Source organism: Neolamprologus brichardi, chromosome 5, assembly GCF_056152115.1.
Source record: "Neolamprologus brichardi isolate AB-2024 chromosome 5, ASM5615211v1, whole genome shotgun sequence".
Classification (NCBI taxonomy): Eukaryota; Metazoa; Chordata; class Actinopteri; order Cichliformes; family Cichlidae; genus Neolamprologus; species Neolamprologus brichardi.
Window position 1 is genome coordinate 31,221,586 of NC_142108.1, and position 15,541 is coordinate 31,237,126.

At 42.2% G+C, this 15,541-nt stretch overlaps 1 protein-coding gene and 1 long non-coding RNA gene across 4 annotated transcripts in view; one reads left to right on the forward strand and one right to left on the reverse strand.

Annotated features, from left to right (window-relative positions):
• Positions 1-15,541, reverse strand: part of LOC102793411 (mitogen-activated protein kinase kinase kinase 12-like) — a 34,182-nt gene that overhangs the window by 9,697 nt on the left and 8,944 nt on the right. Inside the window, exons 1-7 of one of the 3 annotated variants that reach the window (XM_087841056.1) lie at positions 9,892-10,317; positions 7,551-8,077; positions 4,221-4,404; positions 3,842-4,033; positions 2,577-2,735; positions 693-851; positions 440-548 (exon numbers count right to left, since the gene is read on the reverse strand). In XM_087841056.1, the coding sequence (XP_087697182.1) occupies positions 440-548; positions 693-851; positions 2,577-2,735; positions 3,842-4,033; positions 4,221-4,404; positions 7,551-8,043 (1,296 nt within the window). In that variant the 5' untranslated portion in view covers positions 8,044-8,077; positions 9,892-10,317. Of the gene's footprint in view, positions 1-439; positions 549-692; positions 852-2,576; positions 2,736-3,841; positions 4,034-4,220; positions 4,405-7,550; positions 8,078-9,588; positions 9,604-9,891; positions 10,318-15,541 lie in introns of those variants that run through there. The other 2 variants (XM_087841057.1, XM_087841058.1) reach the window with 2 other exon arrangements.
• LOC148102820 (uncharacterized) lies at positions 163-1,911 on the forward strand. Its single transcript, XR_015719058.1, has 3 exons — positions 163-236; positions 348-451; positions 696-1,911. It is a non-coding gene; the product is annotated as an uncharacterized LOC148102820 (long non-coding RNA).

Here is a 15,541-nt window from a genome sequence, read left to right on the forward strand (position 1 = left end):
TCTTTATTTGCTACTCATGCTTGTGTACATTTGCTGTAGGAAAAGATAGTCTATGAATCCAGTGATACATCTTTCTTATAAGAAATGTTTCTGTTAAAATATTATTGTGAAATAGTCACTTCCGGTGAGTCGCGGTAACCGGAAGTTGTGCGCGGGAGAGACAAGACAGAACGGTAACACGGCGGACTTTTCGGAATGTACAACTTTTCTACTGCTGGTTTTACAAGGCGTACACTGTAAAAATCATTATGCTGTTATTTGTTTAATACTTGTGCACTTTGTGAAACGAAATAAGTGGCTGAGATGAATATCATATGTGCTATTGATATTATTTTACTTGTTTCTAGTTTCTAGTCCATGATTGTGAGAGGAATAAAAGAATTGTGGACATCAGTACGAAGCGTGGATTCTTTCGACCAGAGTAGATACAGAAGCTTACCTGAGACTTAAAGTAAGTTTCTTGTGGGGTTGATAATATATCCGCTGAGGCAATGTCCAGATGCAGGAGAATCTGTCGAAACGAAGGTCTATTTCTGGGCTTGCAGTTCCTGTGAACAGTTTAAATCATGGCTTTATTAGCGTCCCCCTCTGTGTGTGACATTTATTCTTTCCACCTTCTTAAAGCATCTTTCCTCTCAACTATTTTATCTTTTTTCTTCCCTCCAATTTCGTCTCCCTTCACGTCTGCTCACCAGCATTGCCTCAGCAGCAGTTTGAAGCTCTCTGGACAGCTGTCAGGCACGGGCAGCTGCAGACTGTTGTTGCCCACTCCCCAGATGATAGCGGAGGAGTCCACATCCTTGTACGGCACCTCTCCTGTTAACATCTCCCACAGCACAACACCGAATGACCTGCAGAGATACGAGCCATGTTTTTTTTTCCTCCAGACATTTGGATAAAGATGTGAAGTTGGCAGATAAAAGGCAGCCTCACAGAAATGTCACACTTTTAACTTCCTGGGAGAAGGAAATCTTGCTTTCTGAGATATTCCAGCAGCTGTTTCTTATGGATACCACATGCAAAAGCTCCAGTGCCTTATAGGGAGTCTTGGATGACTTAAACTTAAAGCGAACCTATAATTCCCCTTATATACTGAATATCTAACCAGCCAATCACATGGAAGAAACTCGGTGCATTTAGGGAAGTACTCATAGATTTCAGAAGCTGCAGATCTACTGGATTTTCTCACACAATCGTCTGTAAGGTTTGAAGAGAACTGGCCATGAAAGATAAAATATCTAGCAAGCAGCAGGAGGAAGGAAATGGGAATTTATTGAAAGAGATTTATTGAAAGGTTCTGTTATAAATAAAAAATACAGCATAGAAAGGCAGAAAAAGGCAGAAAGAAGAGCTTTGAATGACATTCAAGACATCTGGAGAAACGTTTCTGATGAAATGACAAAGAGTATTGATTTTTTTTCTGCTCCTATGTCATCTATGATGTCATTAAAAGTGGCAGTCCTCAACATTATCATTTCAACTCTGGCTTATAAATAAGGATTATGTAGTAAGTTGTGGATCAGGTGAACCAGCTCTAATTTTTCTAATGTTTTATGGGATATTTTAATTAATTCTGGAAGAAACAATGTTCGCTAATCATTTTGATTCAAGACATACAGCCGATAAGAGCCATAATAACACTTATTCCATTACACTTCACTGTTTCAGTTTAGCATTAGAAGAAGAAGAGAGCGCACCCGTGGGGACGGTAGCTAAGGAACGTCTGTTGCTGGTGATTCTCTGGGTTGCGATGGAGACCGTGTACAATATCCAAGGTGCCAACAGCACCTTAACATAAGGTTAGGTTGGTTTATGATGCTGCGTTTCAAAATGAGTCCTTCCATCTCCATGTTCACAATTTTTTATATTAAAGGAGAATATGTACTGATGATCCCAAGGCACTGCATTTATTTTCCCCTTGGCTTAGAAATTTAATAAAATTTTCTCTCGACTTGTGAACAACGTTAAAGACATTCAGGAAATGTATGTCATAACTAAATCAAATATGCACAACACATGTAAATACTTAACAACAGTCTCTCCTCCTCTGGCACTCTTTCTGTCAGAAACAGTACTGCTAAGCGATTTACATATATTTAAACAAAACTGTGCAGCACACACCCGTGTTTTGCTTTGCTTCTACATCAAAAGCTTTTTAATCCTATTTTCACTTCTCTGCTAATGCACTGCTGGCTCTGGGCCAAAGCATCCATAGGCTCGGAAGGTTATTCCAGCCTCTCCTGAGCACTGCAGCATCTGGCAAATCAATTATTAAATTAGCTAGCGTTTCTTTCAGGACACCGAGGAAGACTGATGGAGGAATACAGTATCGGAGAAAAAGAGAGGCAGAGAATGTGGAGGGGGAAAAAAATGAGTGCTTATAAGAGGGCAACCCATCAGAAATAGCAGAGACCCTATAGAATTTCATGTAATGAGATATTGTAATGCTGAATAGATTGGCTGGGAACAGGATCCTTCACTCTGCACCGTAGTAGACGGCAACTAATGAGATTCTGTGTTGATTTGGTGACAGATAAGAAAACTCTTATGGTAAAATTTCAAGTTATGACACTCACCAAATATCCACCTTCTCCGAGACCGGTTCATTACGTATGACCTCGGGGGCCATCCAGGCTACAGTGCCAGCAAAGGACATCTTAGTGCTCTTGTCATTGAGCTCCTTAGACGTGCCAAAGTCGGAGATCTTCACTGCGTCGTCATAGGTGATCAGTATGCTGGAATGAAACATCCCATCCATCAGGTTTAAACAGTCAGTAATAAAACACATTAGCACTTCATGGTTTGTCAAACCCTGACCAGTGGTGAGGCATTTGGGGACGTTCACTTTAATTAATTTCCTCACAAATTATACTGTTAATTGCAATTAACTAAAGCAGTGGTTCTGAAACCGTGGTTTTGGAAGTAAGCGTCACAAATCTGAACTTTTCCCCCCACAAAGACAACATGTGACCAGCTCCTTGTACTCTTATACAGCAATAAAGACGCAGTTTAACAACCATTAGAATAGTTTCCGGGCTTTTCCAAGGGTAGCTGCAAGGCAGAGACCACCCTCACTAACTTTTGATGCAAATCCAAATTTGGGGCGATCGTGGCTTAAGAGTTGGGAGTTCGCCTTGTAATCGGAAGGTTGCCGGTTCGAGCCCCGGCTTGGACAGTCTCGGTCGTTGTGTCCTTGGGCGAGACACTTCACCCGCTGCCTACTGGTGTTGGTCAGAGGGCCCGGTGGCGCCAGTGTCCGGCAGCCTCGCCTCTGTCAGTGCGCCCCAGGGTGGCTGTGGCTACAATGTAGCTGCCATCACCAGTGTGTGAATGTGTGTGTGACTGGACGTGTAAAGCGCTTTGGGGTCCTTAAGGACTAGTAAAGCGCTATATATTTGATTACCATTTTGATGCAAACCCAGTGTTTTGATTTATAAGAAGTCTGAAATATGACAAAAACCTCTCCTAGTAGGTTTTCAAAGGGTAAAGCGTTAACATTTGTGGGTTATTTAAAACGAACAGAATGGAGAAAGACCCACTTCTGTTATTTTTCTTTTAATCTAGAAGCCACTGCATCTCTTTCAGTGCTTCTTCACCCTTCCACTGTTTCTATAATGCACTAAAACGGAAATTAAAAAAATTAAACGGTGTCATGCTTGCATCTCATCTGCCAGCCGATCAATTCCTGGCTATGAATTACTTACACTGGGTCTAACTTTAAATACAACTCTTCCGTGACCTGTTTTCTTGGCATCTGTTCCTTAAATTCGAATCACAAAACTATAAACAAACAAAAAAAAAATAAACTTAGATGTATATATAAAAAAAAGAAAAAGCTCACTTGGGTGATTTGAGGTCTCTGTGGATGATTTTGTGGAGGTGAAGATAGTTCATGCCTCCAGCGATGCCCATGGCCCAGTCCATGAGCAGGGATGGCGTGATCTTCCTCCCTGCTCTCAGCACCTCGTACAGCTGTCCCTGGGCGCAGTACTCCATGATGATACAATAACAAGGCGCCTGGGTACAGATACCTCTGACAGAGTAAAGAAAGGTTATGTATGAATTTGCATTGTTTGCCTTTACAAATGTAGACAAATGAAAGCTTAAGTGCCCAAATGTTCATCTTATTCCATCAAAGAACATTCTTCCTATTCAAAATGACTGAAACCATTATTGATAGCCTCTATTTCCACCTAAGCCAAGTGATCACATCGGCTTACCTGAAGGTGATGATGTTGGGATGTTTGAGCTTCCGCAGGTGCTTGATGTCCGTCTCTTTGATGTTCCGCACTTTCTTCACAGCCACTTCCTGCCCGTGCAATCTACCGAGGAAGACGGCGCCCTGGGCTCCGCTGCCCACCCACTGCAGGTCCGATATCTCCTCGAATGGGACTTCCCACTCCTCTGAAGCCAGAAAAACAAAAGCGCATATAGAAGAAAGGAATGGTTTCACTAATGTCTACTGACATGTTTTGTCATGCTGAATGATGAAACTCTGCTGCAAAAGTAGCTGCAGGTCTTTGTTTGGTGATGTTGAAAAGACATTTGATGTGACACAGATTAGGCCTCTTGTGTCGTTTGTCTAATATACTTTAAAATCTCAGCAGCTTTTAAACTGATATGTATTCTCTCTAATGAATGAGTAATAGGGACCTTAATGATTCCCTGACAACTTCTCTTTGTGGTTCAAAGTGGGTCGCTGAGACATTGCTACAAGTTTTCAAGGTGACACATCCTCGTAACTCTGGGGATCCCCCCACTTTTTGTCTGGTTTGTGTGTTTTTAGCATCCTTACTAAGCGATTATATATGATAAACATGACATTTGCTAAACATCGGTGTGTACACTGCTGTGTGTAAGTACAGCCAGTGTTGGGGAGTAACGGAATACATGTACCGCCGTTACGTATTTAAAATACAAAATATGAGTAACTGTATTCCGTTACAGTTACCGTTTAAAAAGGTGGTATTTAGAATACAGTTACTTTGTTGAAATAAATGGATTACACGGCGGTACTTCCCTGTTTCATATTGTCGCGGGTCAGGACTGTTTGGGTTTTGTTTGACAGCTACGTTCTGTAGTTCCAGGCGGCAGCATTACGGTTGCCATGGTTACAGGGCAACGCTCTCTCTCTGTGTGTTTCCTGGGTGAGAGAGCGCCTGTTGTTGTTGTTGTGCTAAGCTAATAGGCAGAATGCTACAGGTATAGCTCTAAAGAATGTAGCATCATAGGCAGTGTAGTCCGTGCTGCAGGGAGAATGGACTGCCATACACGTTATGTGTCTGTGAGCGAGGGAGGGAGAAAAAGGAAAAGTACGAGCTGTCATAGAGCAAAAACGGGAGCTGGAAGCATGTAAATATAATAATAACCACTGCAGCCAAGAAGAGCGCCTGACGAGCCCAGTTGTAAGTAAGCTATTAAGACTCGACTGTACACCGTGTTCGTGTTTTCTTCTGAAACAATAAGTTCTGTTGGAGCAGCCTTTCAACGCCTCTCTCTGTCTCTGCTAGCAAAGTTGACCCAGACAACAAAGTAAAGCTAGTTTTCGGCTACGAGCCGACACAGAACCCACCGTATCAGTCAGAGGTCCCTTTACTACGGTTCGGAGCCGCGGACCTTCAGTAACAGTAATAAATCACAGCAATAGTACATTCATGTAGTTGTAAACAGCATGATAATATATTAAGTAATCCAAAGTATTCAGAATACGTTACTCTCATTGAGTAACGTAACGGAATACGTTACAGAATACATTTTGGGGCATGTATTCTGTAATCTGTAATGGAATACATTTTAAAAGCAACCTTCCCAACACTGGACATAAAACACCAAAAAGATTGAGTATAAACCCAAACCTTCTAACACCTGAAACATCCAGCATCATTACAGTCGCTGGCGTGCTGCAACGAAAGGCTAAACCCGTTAGAGTAAAACCTCAAAACGGATTCCCCAGTTGATATCTTGTTCTGCTGTTGAACCTCACCTTAACCTAAGACTGGGGTGTGCAGGCAGACAGACATAAAGCTCTAATCTCCTGCGGTTAATTCTCCCTCAGCCTCTTAAATCCTCCTTAGTGCCATTGTGGGGCTGACGCAAAACAGGGGTCCAGCGCTCGGGAGGGGGCTGGAAGAGGGAGGGAATTTCAGAGTCTTAATGTGGATGTATGGTGAACGGGAGGTGGTTGGATAGCACTCCATGTGTGTGTGTGTGTGCAAAGAGAAAAGATGGGAGGGGGATTCCCCACCGGTCAGCAGGGGTCCATGTGGCTGAAGACAGACTGTTAATAGAGAGAAGATAGACAGCCTACCCTGCTGCTGTTTTTAACCCGGGGAAAGAAGCTCCAGACACATTCATCATATTAATAAGGATGAAATGAATGATTAATGCCGGTGATTGATTGTGGGCTCAGTCTCTAATGAGCCCCTCAAATTTTCCTCAATAAAGACATGAAGCCACATCTGATAAACCAGAATCTCCGTGTGTCTTTGTTTCATTTGAAACAAAAAAAGAGGGACAATTTATCACATTACCAGATACTTTCAGTCCTTCAGAATCAATAGAGGAGCAGCTTTTTACAGATATATATTGTTAGGTCCAGTCAATACTGAAAAAAGAGTCGGTGTTGTTATATAGTGGCCGGGGTTTTGGTTACAAAAGGCCCATTTATTTCACTTTTATAATATCCGTTTTGCTCTTATTGGTGTGTGTGAGACTCCCTGTGATGGCGCAGAGAGGCGGGGAGCAGCGAGGTGCAGATGGGCTGGGAGTGATAACAGCACGGGATGAAAAGGAGAGGAAGGGAGACAATGAGGGATGGAAAAAGGAGGGGAGGAGAGGGGATACGTGGAAGTCAAATGGATGATAAAACATCAGAAGGCAATAAAGATGAGGAGAAGTGTAAAGCTGCCACCTTGGCGCCTGATGTCTGATGCTCTATTTATTTCATCAACTTTTGTTTTCGGCACCTTATACGACTTTACGCGTTTATGTCAGCGGCAGATATGAAATGTTTCTATTTGTGGACGTGTTTATGTGCGCACGCGTTCATCCTCATGCGTGTGTCAGGTTCGTGTTAATAGAGATGAGAGGCGCCGGGTCAGAGCATGGCCATGCATAATTCATGAGGCAGATTTGGCAGAGGGGTCTCAGGGGAGCCCTGCGCTATTGTAGTGGCTGCACACATAAACAACACAGCGTCACAGGGAGCTAGTTTCACCGTGGGGGTGGTAGTGGGTGGTGGGCACGAGCAGGAAAAAGGATGGGGGGGGAAATATCAGGGGAAAATAAGCCCTTTACAGCTCTGATAGAGTCTCCCGCGCTGGCTGCAGCTCGTTCGTGTCAGGAAGGGGTTTGTTTACAACGCGGCCTTTGCGGGAGTCATTTACCTACTGTCTGTTTAATGTAATTAAACTGGGGGATAAGATCATTTAATTAGCATATCAAAGCTTATCATTAAATTTAATTGAGAGCTAGGGGTTGTGTTTTTTTATTGCAAAAGCAAAAGTGTGTTCACTCATTTCCACTGAAATAAATCTGATGGTTCGACTCACCGTCCAGGTCATGCTTGTGCTCCGTGGAGTAGGCTTTGCCGATCATTGTCCAGACAGGCCGCAGACACCCAAACAACCCCTCCAAAAACCCTCCTCCCCCTCCTGTAGACTGGCACTGTAACCTGGCGTCATTCGCCTGGCTCCTGACCGCACTGCTGTCCATATCCTGTCCCTCTCCCTCCGTCCTTCCAGGGCCGCCATCGTGTTCATGGAGTTTCAGGACACTGTTGGCAAAGTGCTCCTGTTGTTCCTCGCAGGGTGTCTGGTTGTGTCCGGTGGTGTGCCCCTCTCTTCCTCCACCCCCGGGTTCCACGGCACCTCCGGTGTCTATGGAGAGGACGTTGCGAAGAACGCACTGGGTTGGGGTCAAGTCCATTTCTGGCGTGCAGGGTGTTTCGGCATCGAGGCGGCGAAAAGACGGAGGATCGGAGAGCGGTGTGTTGAAGCCGGAAAGAGAGGGCGATGGGGCGCGAGGTTCATGCATGAGGGCCATGAGTGACTGTGGTCATCAGAAGGACTGAAGAAAACTGGAAAAGAGGGAAAGAAGGGAATTTAAATTAAATAATATGAGTGAAATCAAGATTAAATGAACTCTTTCTGAAAGTTGTCAGTAGAGGCTGATTTTGCAGGAGAGCGTAGTCATCTTTAGCTCCATTTTAAGTAAAAGAAAAAAGAAGAAGCTTCGGCTATTATGACGTCATATGTGCAAGTCTGTAGTCTAAGTCTGATAGGCAGACAAAGCACATCTTCCTGAGCCTCTCATCAATATCACCAAACTGCATTTTAAAGGTTTTGACTTCCCCCACAGATACAACAGACCAAAGGAAAAGATGGAGTTCAAGATCAGAATAAAAGATAAACATATAGATACAAAAATCCACAGACAATAATCGTTTTCTGCATTTCTTACAAACACAGAAAACAAGCTCTCTCATAATTTGGCTAGTACAAGTGAAGGTGACAGGTGTCAGTCCACATGTACCCTGTAGTCGGGAGACTGACATCGACTGGGTCGGTAGATATAAAACACTAAAATGTGAAAAATGGTTATGAGATAAAAGAACTTCCTGTCTGCAGCATAATAGCTAAGCCTTCAGTGGAGGGCACAGAAAATAAAGAGACCAAACCCCCGTTCTTAGAATAAACTGACACTGTTACAGAATATTACATGCTTAGCGTTGCATTGCTTTTAGTTTGGCAGGATTAACTCACTGCTCTGTAGTCCTAATGGTGAGAGAGCTGTTTATTCACATCTTACTCGAGTGACATTAAAATGGATAAGATTACAAAATAATGAGCAAATTCTGCAGGGTTCTGCAGGGCAGCAGCATCTGCACACTCAATGGAGAAGAAAAATGCATTATTTCTCACCAGAGCCTCTTAAAGTGAGCCACTCCTATGATGGACAAGCAACAAAAGGATTTACATGCTCGGTAAAACAAGAACACAAGTCAAAATGTTCGTGGTACTATCATCATCATGTTCAAGTTCAAGTTCTTGATAAAGAACCAGCAGAATATGAGGAACAGTCACAGCAATACAGAGCACAGTTTTGGAGTAGATGGGACAATAAGAAAACAGGGTACTTTTGTTAAAATCCCAAACTTGGAGCTCATCAATTTCCATTTCAGTCATTATGAGATGCACTTCATGCATTTCTACATCAGTCAATTTGGAGGTCAATTTGAGGCAAATTGAGTGAATTACCATTAGGCTACATCAACCATCCCACTGTGACACTCCCACTAGAAGTAAAGTGCTGATGTCTGATGAATGAGCTATTAGCCGACTTACCCAAGATGCATATAAACATCCATAATTCCCTGTCCTCAGATTAATCAGAGACTCTGAAACGAGGCAGAGTCAGCCTGGAGATTTCATTATCCAAGAAACTAACAGCAAACCCCCAAGTCTGGAAAAACCACCCTCATTATTATGTTATGCGCTAAGAGAAACCCAACCACTAAGACACATCTGGTGTACACATCAGTCACATCCGACTGATCCTGCCTCCTAATAGTCCTGCTCCGTTTCTCACTTTCTTTATTTCGAGGTGTCAGCTGCGGGAGCCGCAGGAGCAGCTACGGTCTGTTACAGGCCAGCGCATTGTGGATGTATCGGAGGCGCATCATTGCCTCTCTTGGCACCTCCTGCGGTTACGACCCGGTGCGCCAGTGGAGCATCACTGACAGCACTGAAGTTACACTCAAACGCACGATGGCACTTTAAATTGGGGAAAATAAAAAGAAGTAACGTGTTATTTATGCAAAGACCACCCGCTTCTCCTCATGCCTACCTGCCTAACAGCTCGCCTGGAAGAAGCTAATTTGACGATTCCTACCTCAATGCCGATAACTGGAGTCCATCGCTGATGACTGCAAAAGATTATTCCTCTCTAGAATTTATTGGTCCTTTCTGATTTTCTCTGTCCGTGTATTGAGCATCCGCGCTCAGCCTTCTCTCCTCTACATCCAGTGCGGGTTTCCAATCGCAGCTCTCTGTGGAGGTCTGTTTTTCTCCTGCGTTAATTTCAAACGCTAGAAAACGCAGATATTTTTCCTTGTTTGGGTTGTTTTCTTGATCCTACACCTCCTCCCCCTTTTCAATTCCCCTCTGAGGATGCTGCGATATGCGCACTCCCAGGCAATTTATACGACCATCTCTCCCAGGCTGTAGTAAACACGAGCGATGGAGAGAGCGAAGCGAGGCTGTGTGGGAGGGAGGGAGCGCTGATGCCCTCCTATCAGAGGAGAAATCTGGAGTGACGAGTGCAGTCCGGTGAGACACGGGACAACCGCAGGTACACGGGCTCGAGTGAGGCTGCTCTTAGAGCAGGGAGGAGGGTCAGCCGGTGTGTGAGGTGACCAAAATGATGTCATTCTCAAAGCATGCAGCATTTGACTGGACAACATTTAAATCCCCTCAAAACCTATTAACGCCCTCTGTACAGAGCGCAGAGTAATTGATGGATAATCTGCAGACTCCGTCTGCCACAAAAGGGACACGAAGGAAAGACGCTTTTTTTGTTTGTTTTTTTTTAAATATATTATCATCATCATCTCCAATCTCTCCTGACCCATTTCTGTGAGACAGGACCGCACATGCAGAAGCTAAATGGGACTGTCCCCCAGCGTCATTTGTTTCCCTAAGCGACCATAATTAACCTGAATGAAATAAAATATCAAACTAATTTAAACAACTGTCATTTTTTCTAACACAAAGCTCAGCTCTGTTTGAGGAACCACGCCACCAGCAGATAACTGCCTTCACCTTAAATAAAGTTATTATTCAAGGTATTTTCAAGGCCTTGGTACAGAGCACACATGGTTCTCCAACACCCCAAATATCATACAAACAAGATCCAGGAAGCAACATATACATTTTAAACAAAACGAGACTATTAAAAGTACAAAAAGGAGAAACTCTGATGAGGACAAACTTTTTATATTATTTCACAAAAACAGTCTCCTTTAAACTTGCAATCAGATCGGATTTTCAGACTTTTTGTTTTTAACAGTAACAAAAATAAAGAAGTAACACTTGCAACATTTTAACCATATTCAATCCATTTTTTTCCAGGATGTTTCAGGATTTTGTCAAGCCATTTCATGGGAATATTGACACTGAACAACAACATTACAACTTTAGAGAAATGCTGCTACATGAACAGGATCCCGTTAACTGAGAGGCTAAGAAATGAGTGTAAACAGTGGAGAACCTCCAGCTAAAAAGCATAAAGGGCCATGAAACAGCTGAGGATGCCGTGGCTGAGCTTTGTCTTTACTGAGAGTGTAAATGGTTGTAGCTACATGACCCTTTTGAGTGGTAAATCCAAATCCAGCCCTTATCTCCCAGATTAAGCCCGTGCTGGGCTTAAATCCATAACGATGACCTCATTGTGCCGCTTGTACACAGTAGGGAAATCCTAGCTAGCGCGTAGACAATCCACGGAGAGACCTGAAAACCACTCACAAACACGAGTATTCTCCACTTTCTCCTCCTACTAATGAATGCTGTATGAAGTCACGATGAAAAAAGATCACTGTGTCGGCTCAGTTTGATGCCCCTCGTGAAATCTGAGCAAGGAGAAACTGATTGCTTCTGTTTTCATTTATTCATCTTTGAGTCATTCTGTGTCTACCCGAATCCTCGCCAAGTGAAAATAAGACATATTTTTGTTTTTTTAAAGCTTGAAATAAGATTTGTAATAAAGAAGCAGACTGAAAACAAGAGTTCTTTTATAATTCTGTCCATCAAAGGGGACCGAGAGCAATAGCAAACTAATACTGGGCCTATTAACAATTTAATAAAGAACACAGTCAGACTCTGTGAGAGACTAAATTATCCTTTTCAGTACTTCTAAATATTTAATTACTTTATTTTGATAGTAATTTTTAATGCTTATCATTTTCAAATGTGAAGGAGCATTATCTCATAGCTTACTCTCCCAAATGAACATTCAAAACACCCTTGCCAAAAAGCAGTTTATGAATGTTTCATTTGGGTTTTAATATCACATGAAGAAGAAACTGGGCTTTGCAAGGAAAACCCAGTAGTTTTAATCAGTCTCGCTATTTTATGCCATCCCCATCTACAATCCTCTTCTCACTGTGTCTTAAGGCGGTCTGAATAGAGAAGCACACTCTGTTTTTTCCCTCTATTTCAATCTTTTTCGTTAAAACTTTCTTCATGATTTATTCAGTGGAGCTTGTAGTTGCAGGAAGGCCCCTCGTCAGTGATGCTCAGGCCTCTAAGGATTAACGCTGCTGCCTCTGATGTCCACCAACGCAGCTTCAGCTCCTGTTGTGGTAACTCCACCAGAAACGAGAACAGAAGGAACGCTGAAGGGTATCGCGTGTTTTAGATACAAGCCGCCAGCCTGCACAGCGACAGCTTTTAAGAACGATACTCGATGGGGATCCCATTTACTTTTAAAACAATTACACAATAGATTTGGAATTCAGATTGCCTGGCAAATTACACTTAAACTCTTTCTGCTAGGGATGCACCGATACTGGTATCGGGGCCGATACTGTAAAATGTGTGTGTACTCATACTCGTAAAAGTTACCCGATACCATGAACCGATACCAACTTATTTCATTAATCAGAGGGTGGCTTGTCATTTCTGTTGTAGTTTTTAGATTGGCCACTAGGGGGCCAATTATTATTTTATTTATTATTTATTTTATAATTTTTTGTATTTTATTATTTATTTAATAATAATTATTTTGTTTGTTTGTTTACAATATGGAAACTCTGCAATAATTTAAAAGTTTATTTTATTCGCAAACCTAATTTGTATTTATTTTATTCCAAACAGAAGTGTTTATTTATTATTCTGAAAGCTCGAGACAATAGTTCAGTGATATTTTGTAAAATTACAATGTGGAGACTCTGCAATAATTTAACAGAAGTGCTTATTTTTCACTTGAAATTTTTTTGTTGTCATTTTTATTAAGATTTTATTTTTTATCGGCAGGGAATATAATAAAACCTGTCTTCCAATTAATTGTATGTGTGTGTGTGTGTGTGTGTGTGTGGTAGAAGTATCGTTTTTTGTACTCTGTATCGGCAAGTACTCAGATCCAAGTATCGGTATCGTATCGGTTTGAAAAAATTGGTATCATTGCATCCCTACTTTATGCATATATATATATATATATATTAAAATGAAAATCAAGCTTCTAAAGAGCAGTTGGACTACAGAGGTACTGTGGCGTCCATCCAAAAAGCTGATGTAAAAATGCAGCATTGTTTGGCAACATGTATCATAATCTGTAGGAGGGAATTAACAGACTCCTGCAGTGAAGAATGTCAAGAGGAATGTCATGTGTGTGCATGTGCGCATGCACGGCTCTGCTGCTGAATATACAGTATGTTTTTTGAGGCCTCGTGCCAAGTGGACACAGATTGTCCAAGTCCGGTTAGGAGGAAGGTGGTAGGGTATACGTGTGTGTGTGTGTGTGGCGGGATGTAGACTAGAGAATGAGGGGGGAGGGTTGCTTCTGGCTTACTTGAAAGGCTATTTATGGATCCTCATCGAGAGGCCCTTGTGTTACTCATTGTCACTTTCACTCACACGTAGCTGAATAGGTGGCTCATCATTAAAGCTCACTCATAACATAAGTGAAGGTGAACATAAGAAGCAAAGATGATTTTCACACTGTGCTTCATCATCGTGTTGACTGGAAGCCAACAGCAGAGCGGCAGACATTTTTGGAGTTTTCTAATGACTGAAGAAAGGTGTGTGTGTCTGCATTTTTGTGCACCTGTGCCAATGTGCACTGCGGAGTGACTTCTTCCCGTTTGTTGGGGGAGGCTGATATTGGACAGCACTTTCATTAATTAGTTGTCAGTACTGTTTGCTTTATCCATATTGTATGTCGATGGGATTCATTAAGATTGGCACCAACCAGTATTGATGTGCGATGGGAGAGTGTTGCAAGTGGGTGGGGGGAGTCTCCATCCCAACAAGATGATCTCACCTCCTGTCTGCAGCTCGGGAAAAAAACAAAACAAAAAAAACCCAGCTTTCATTCATGAAGTCCATCCATTCACACATGCGCGTGCTCAGACACGTGCACACAAACACACACACATACAACCCAACGTGTCTCCTAATGGGATGCTGAGGAGACAGTTGTGCCAATGAGGCAATATTCAGGTGAGATCACTGCCGGATGCCGTGGCTCCTCTTTCCATTTCAAAACTCTAAAGGATGTGTGTTTGACACCTTTTATGAAACTCACCCACAATTGTGCAAAAAAACACCAGTGGAAACTAATGTGTGACAAGCAAGCAGTTGTTTACACATCCAGTAAACAATGAACACCATTAATGTCTTATTGTACATTTTTGATCTCTTCTAACTGATGAGGGAAAATCTTTTTCCTACATGCCACAAGACGTTTCACCAGCTGTGACTGTTTTCTATTTGTCACCAGTCTTACTGAAAATTCACTGTCTGCTGAACGATACTGTGAGAATTACCAGAATGAACCAAAACAAATCTGAAATTAGTCGTAAGGCTCGATGAAGTTAAGCTAAGTTGGTGATTCAGGTGATTTCCTTCAGGTTTAACATTGTGACAGATCCCTTTTCACGAAATTTGACATATTTAATCTTTATATACTGTTCATATTTCAAGCTCTCACAACAGTCATTTTTGGCCCAAATCACAAATTTCCCCATACTATACTTAATTTTAAACTGCAGGTATACTTGGAGTGTCTAAATAGCCACGCACGATCTGATATCCCCGTGTTGGTGTTGTTCCCAGATCATCATACTAAAGGTTGTTCCAGGATCAACATTGCAAGTGACCAATCAGAATGTTGTGATGTCATACTTTTGCGACTTCGGGAAAAACCGGCGTAAAACAAAAAACTGTACTTAAGCTGCGAGAAACCGCCTTTGTCCGCCGATCAACGGCCCCTAACCCTGACCCTAACCCTGACCCTTTAATAAACGCTAAGCAGAATTGATATTGTCCTTGCAACATTGGAATTTCATAAATGCACGAATGGGTTGGTGCGCAAAAGAATAACGTCACAATAATGTGATTGGTCACTTGCAATGTTGAACCTGGAACAACATTTTCATGATGATCTGGGAACAACACCAACATGACGATATCAGATCATCCAAATAGCCACTGTCGTATTAATAAATTAATTATTAATCCTTTGACCTTTCAGAGACAGGTAAAGTTTATTTTTGAGGTTTTACAATGCTTATTTCTGAGGAAAGGGATCTGCTGTCACACAGTGTGACATGTCCTGTTTTACCAAAGACATGAAAACATGACCACTATAATGACTTAAACATATTTGAATACAAGTGAAAATGGCAGGAGCACTATGGAACCGTTGGGATTTATATTGTTATACATATATATGTATAACCATCAGGCTGCATCCACACTGGAAGTGATTCACGGTCTTTCACTTGCTACGTCGCTGTACTACCATCACCGGTGGTTATTTTGTG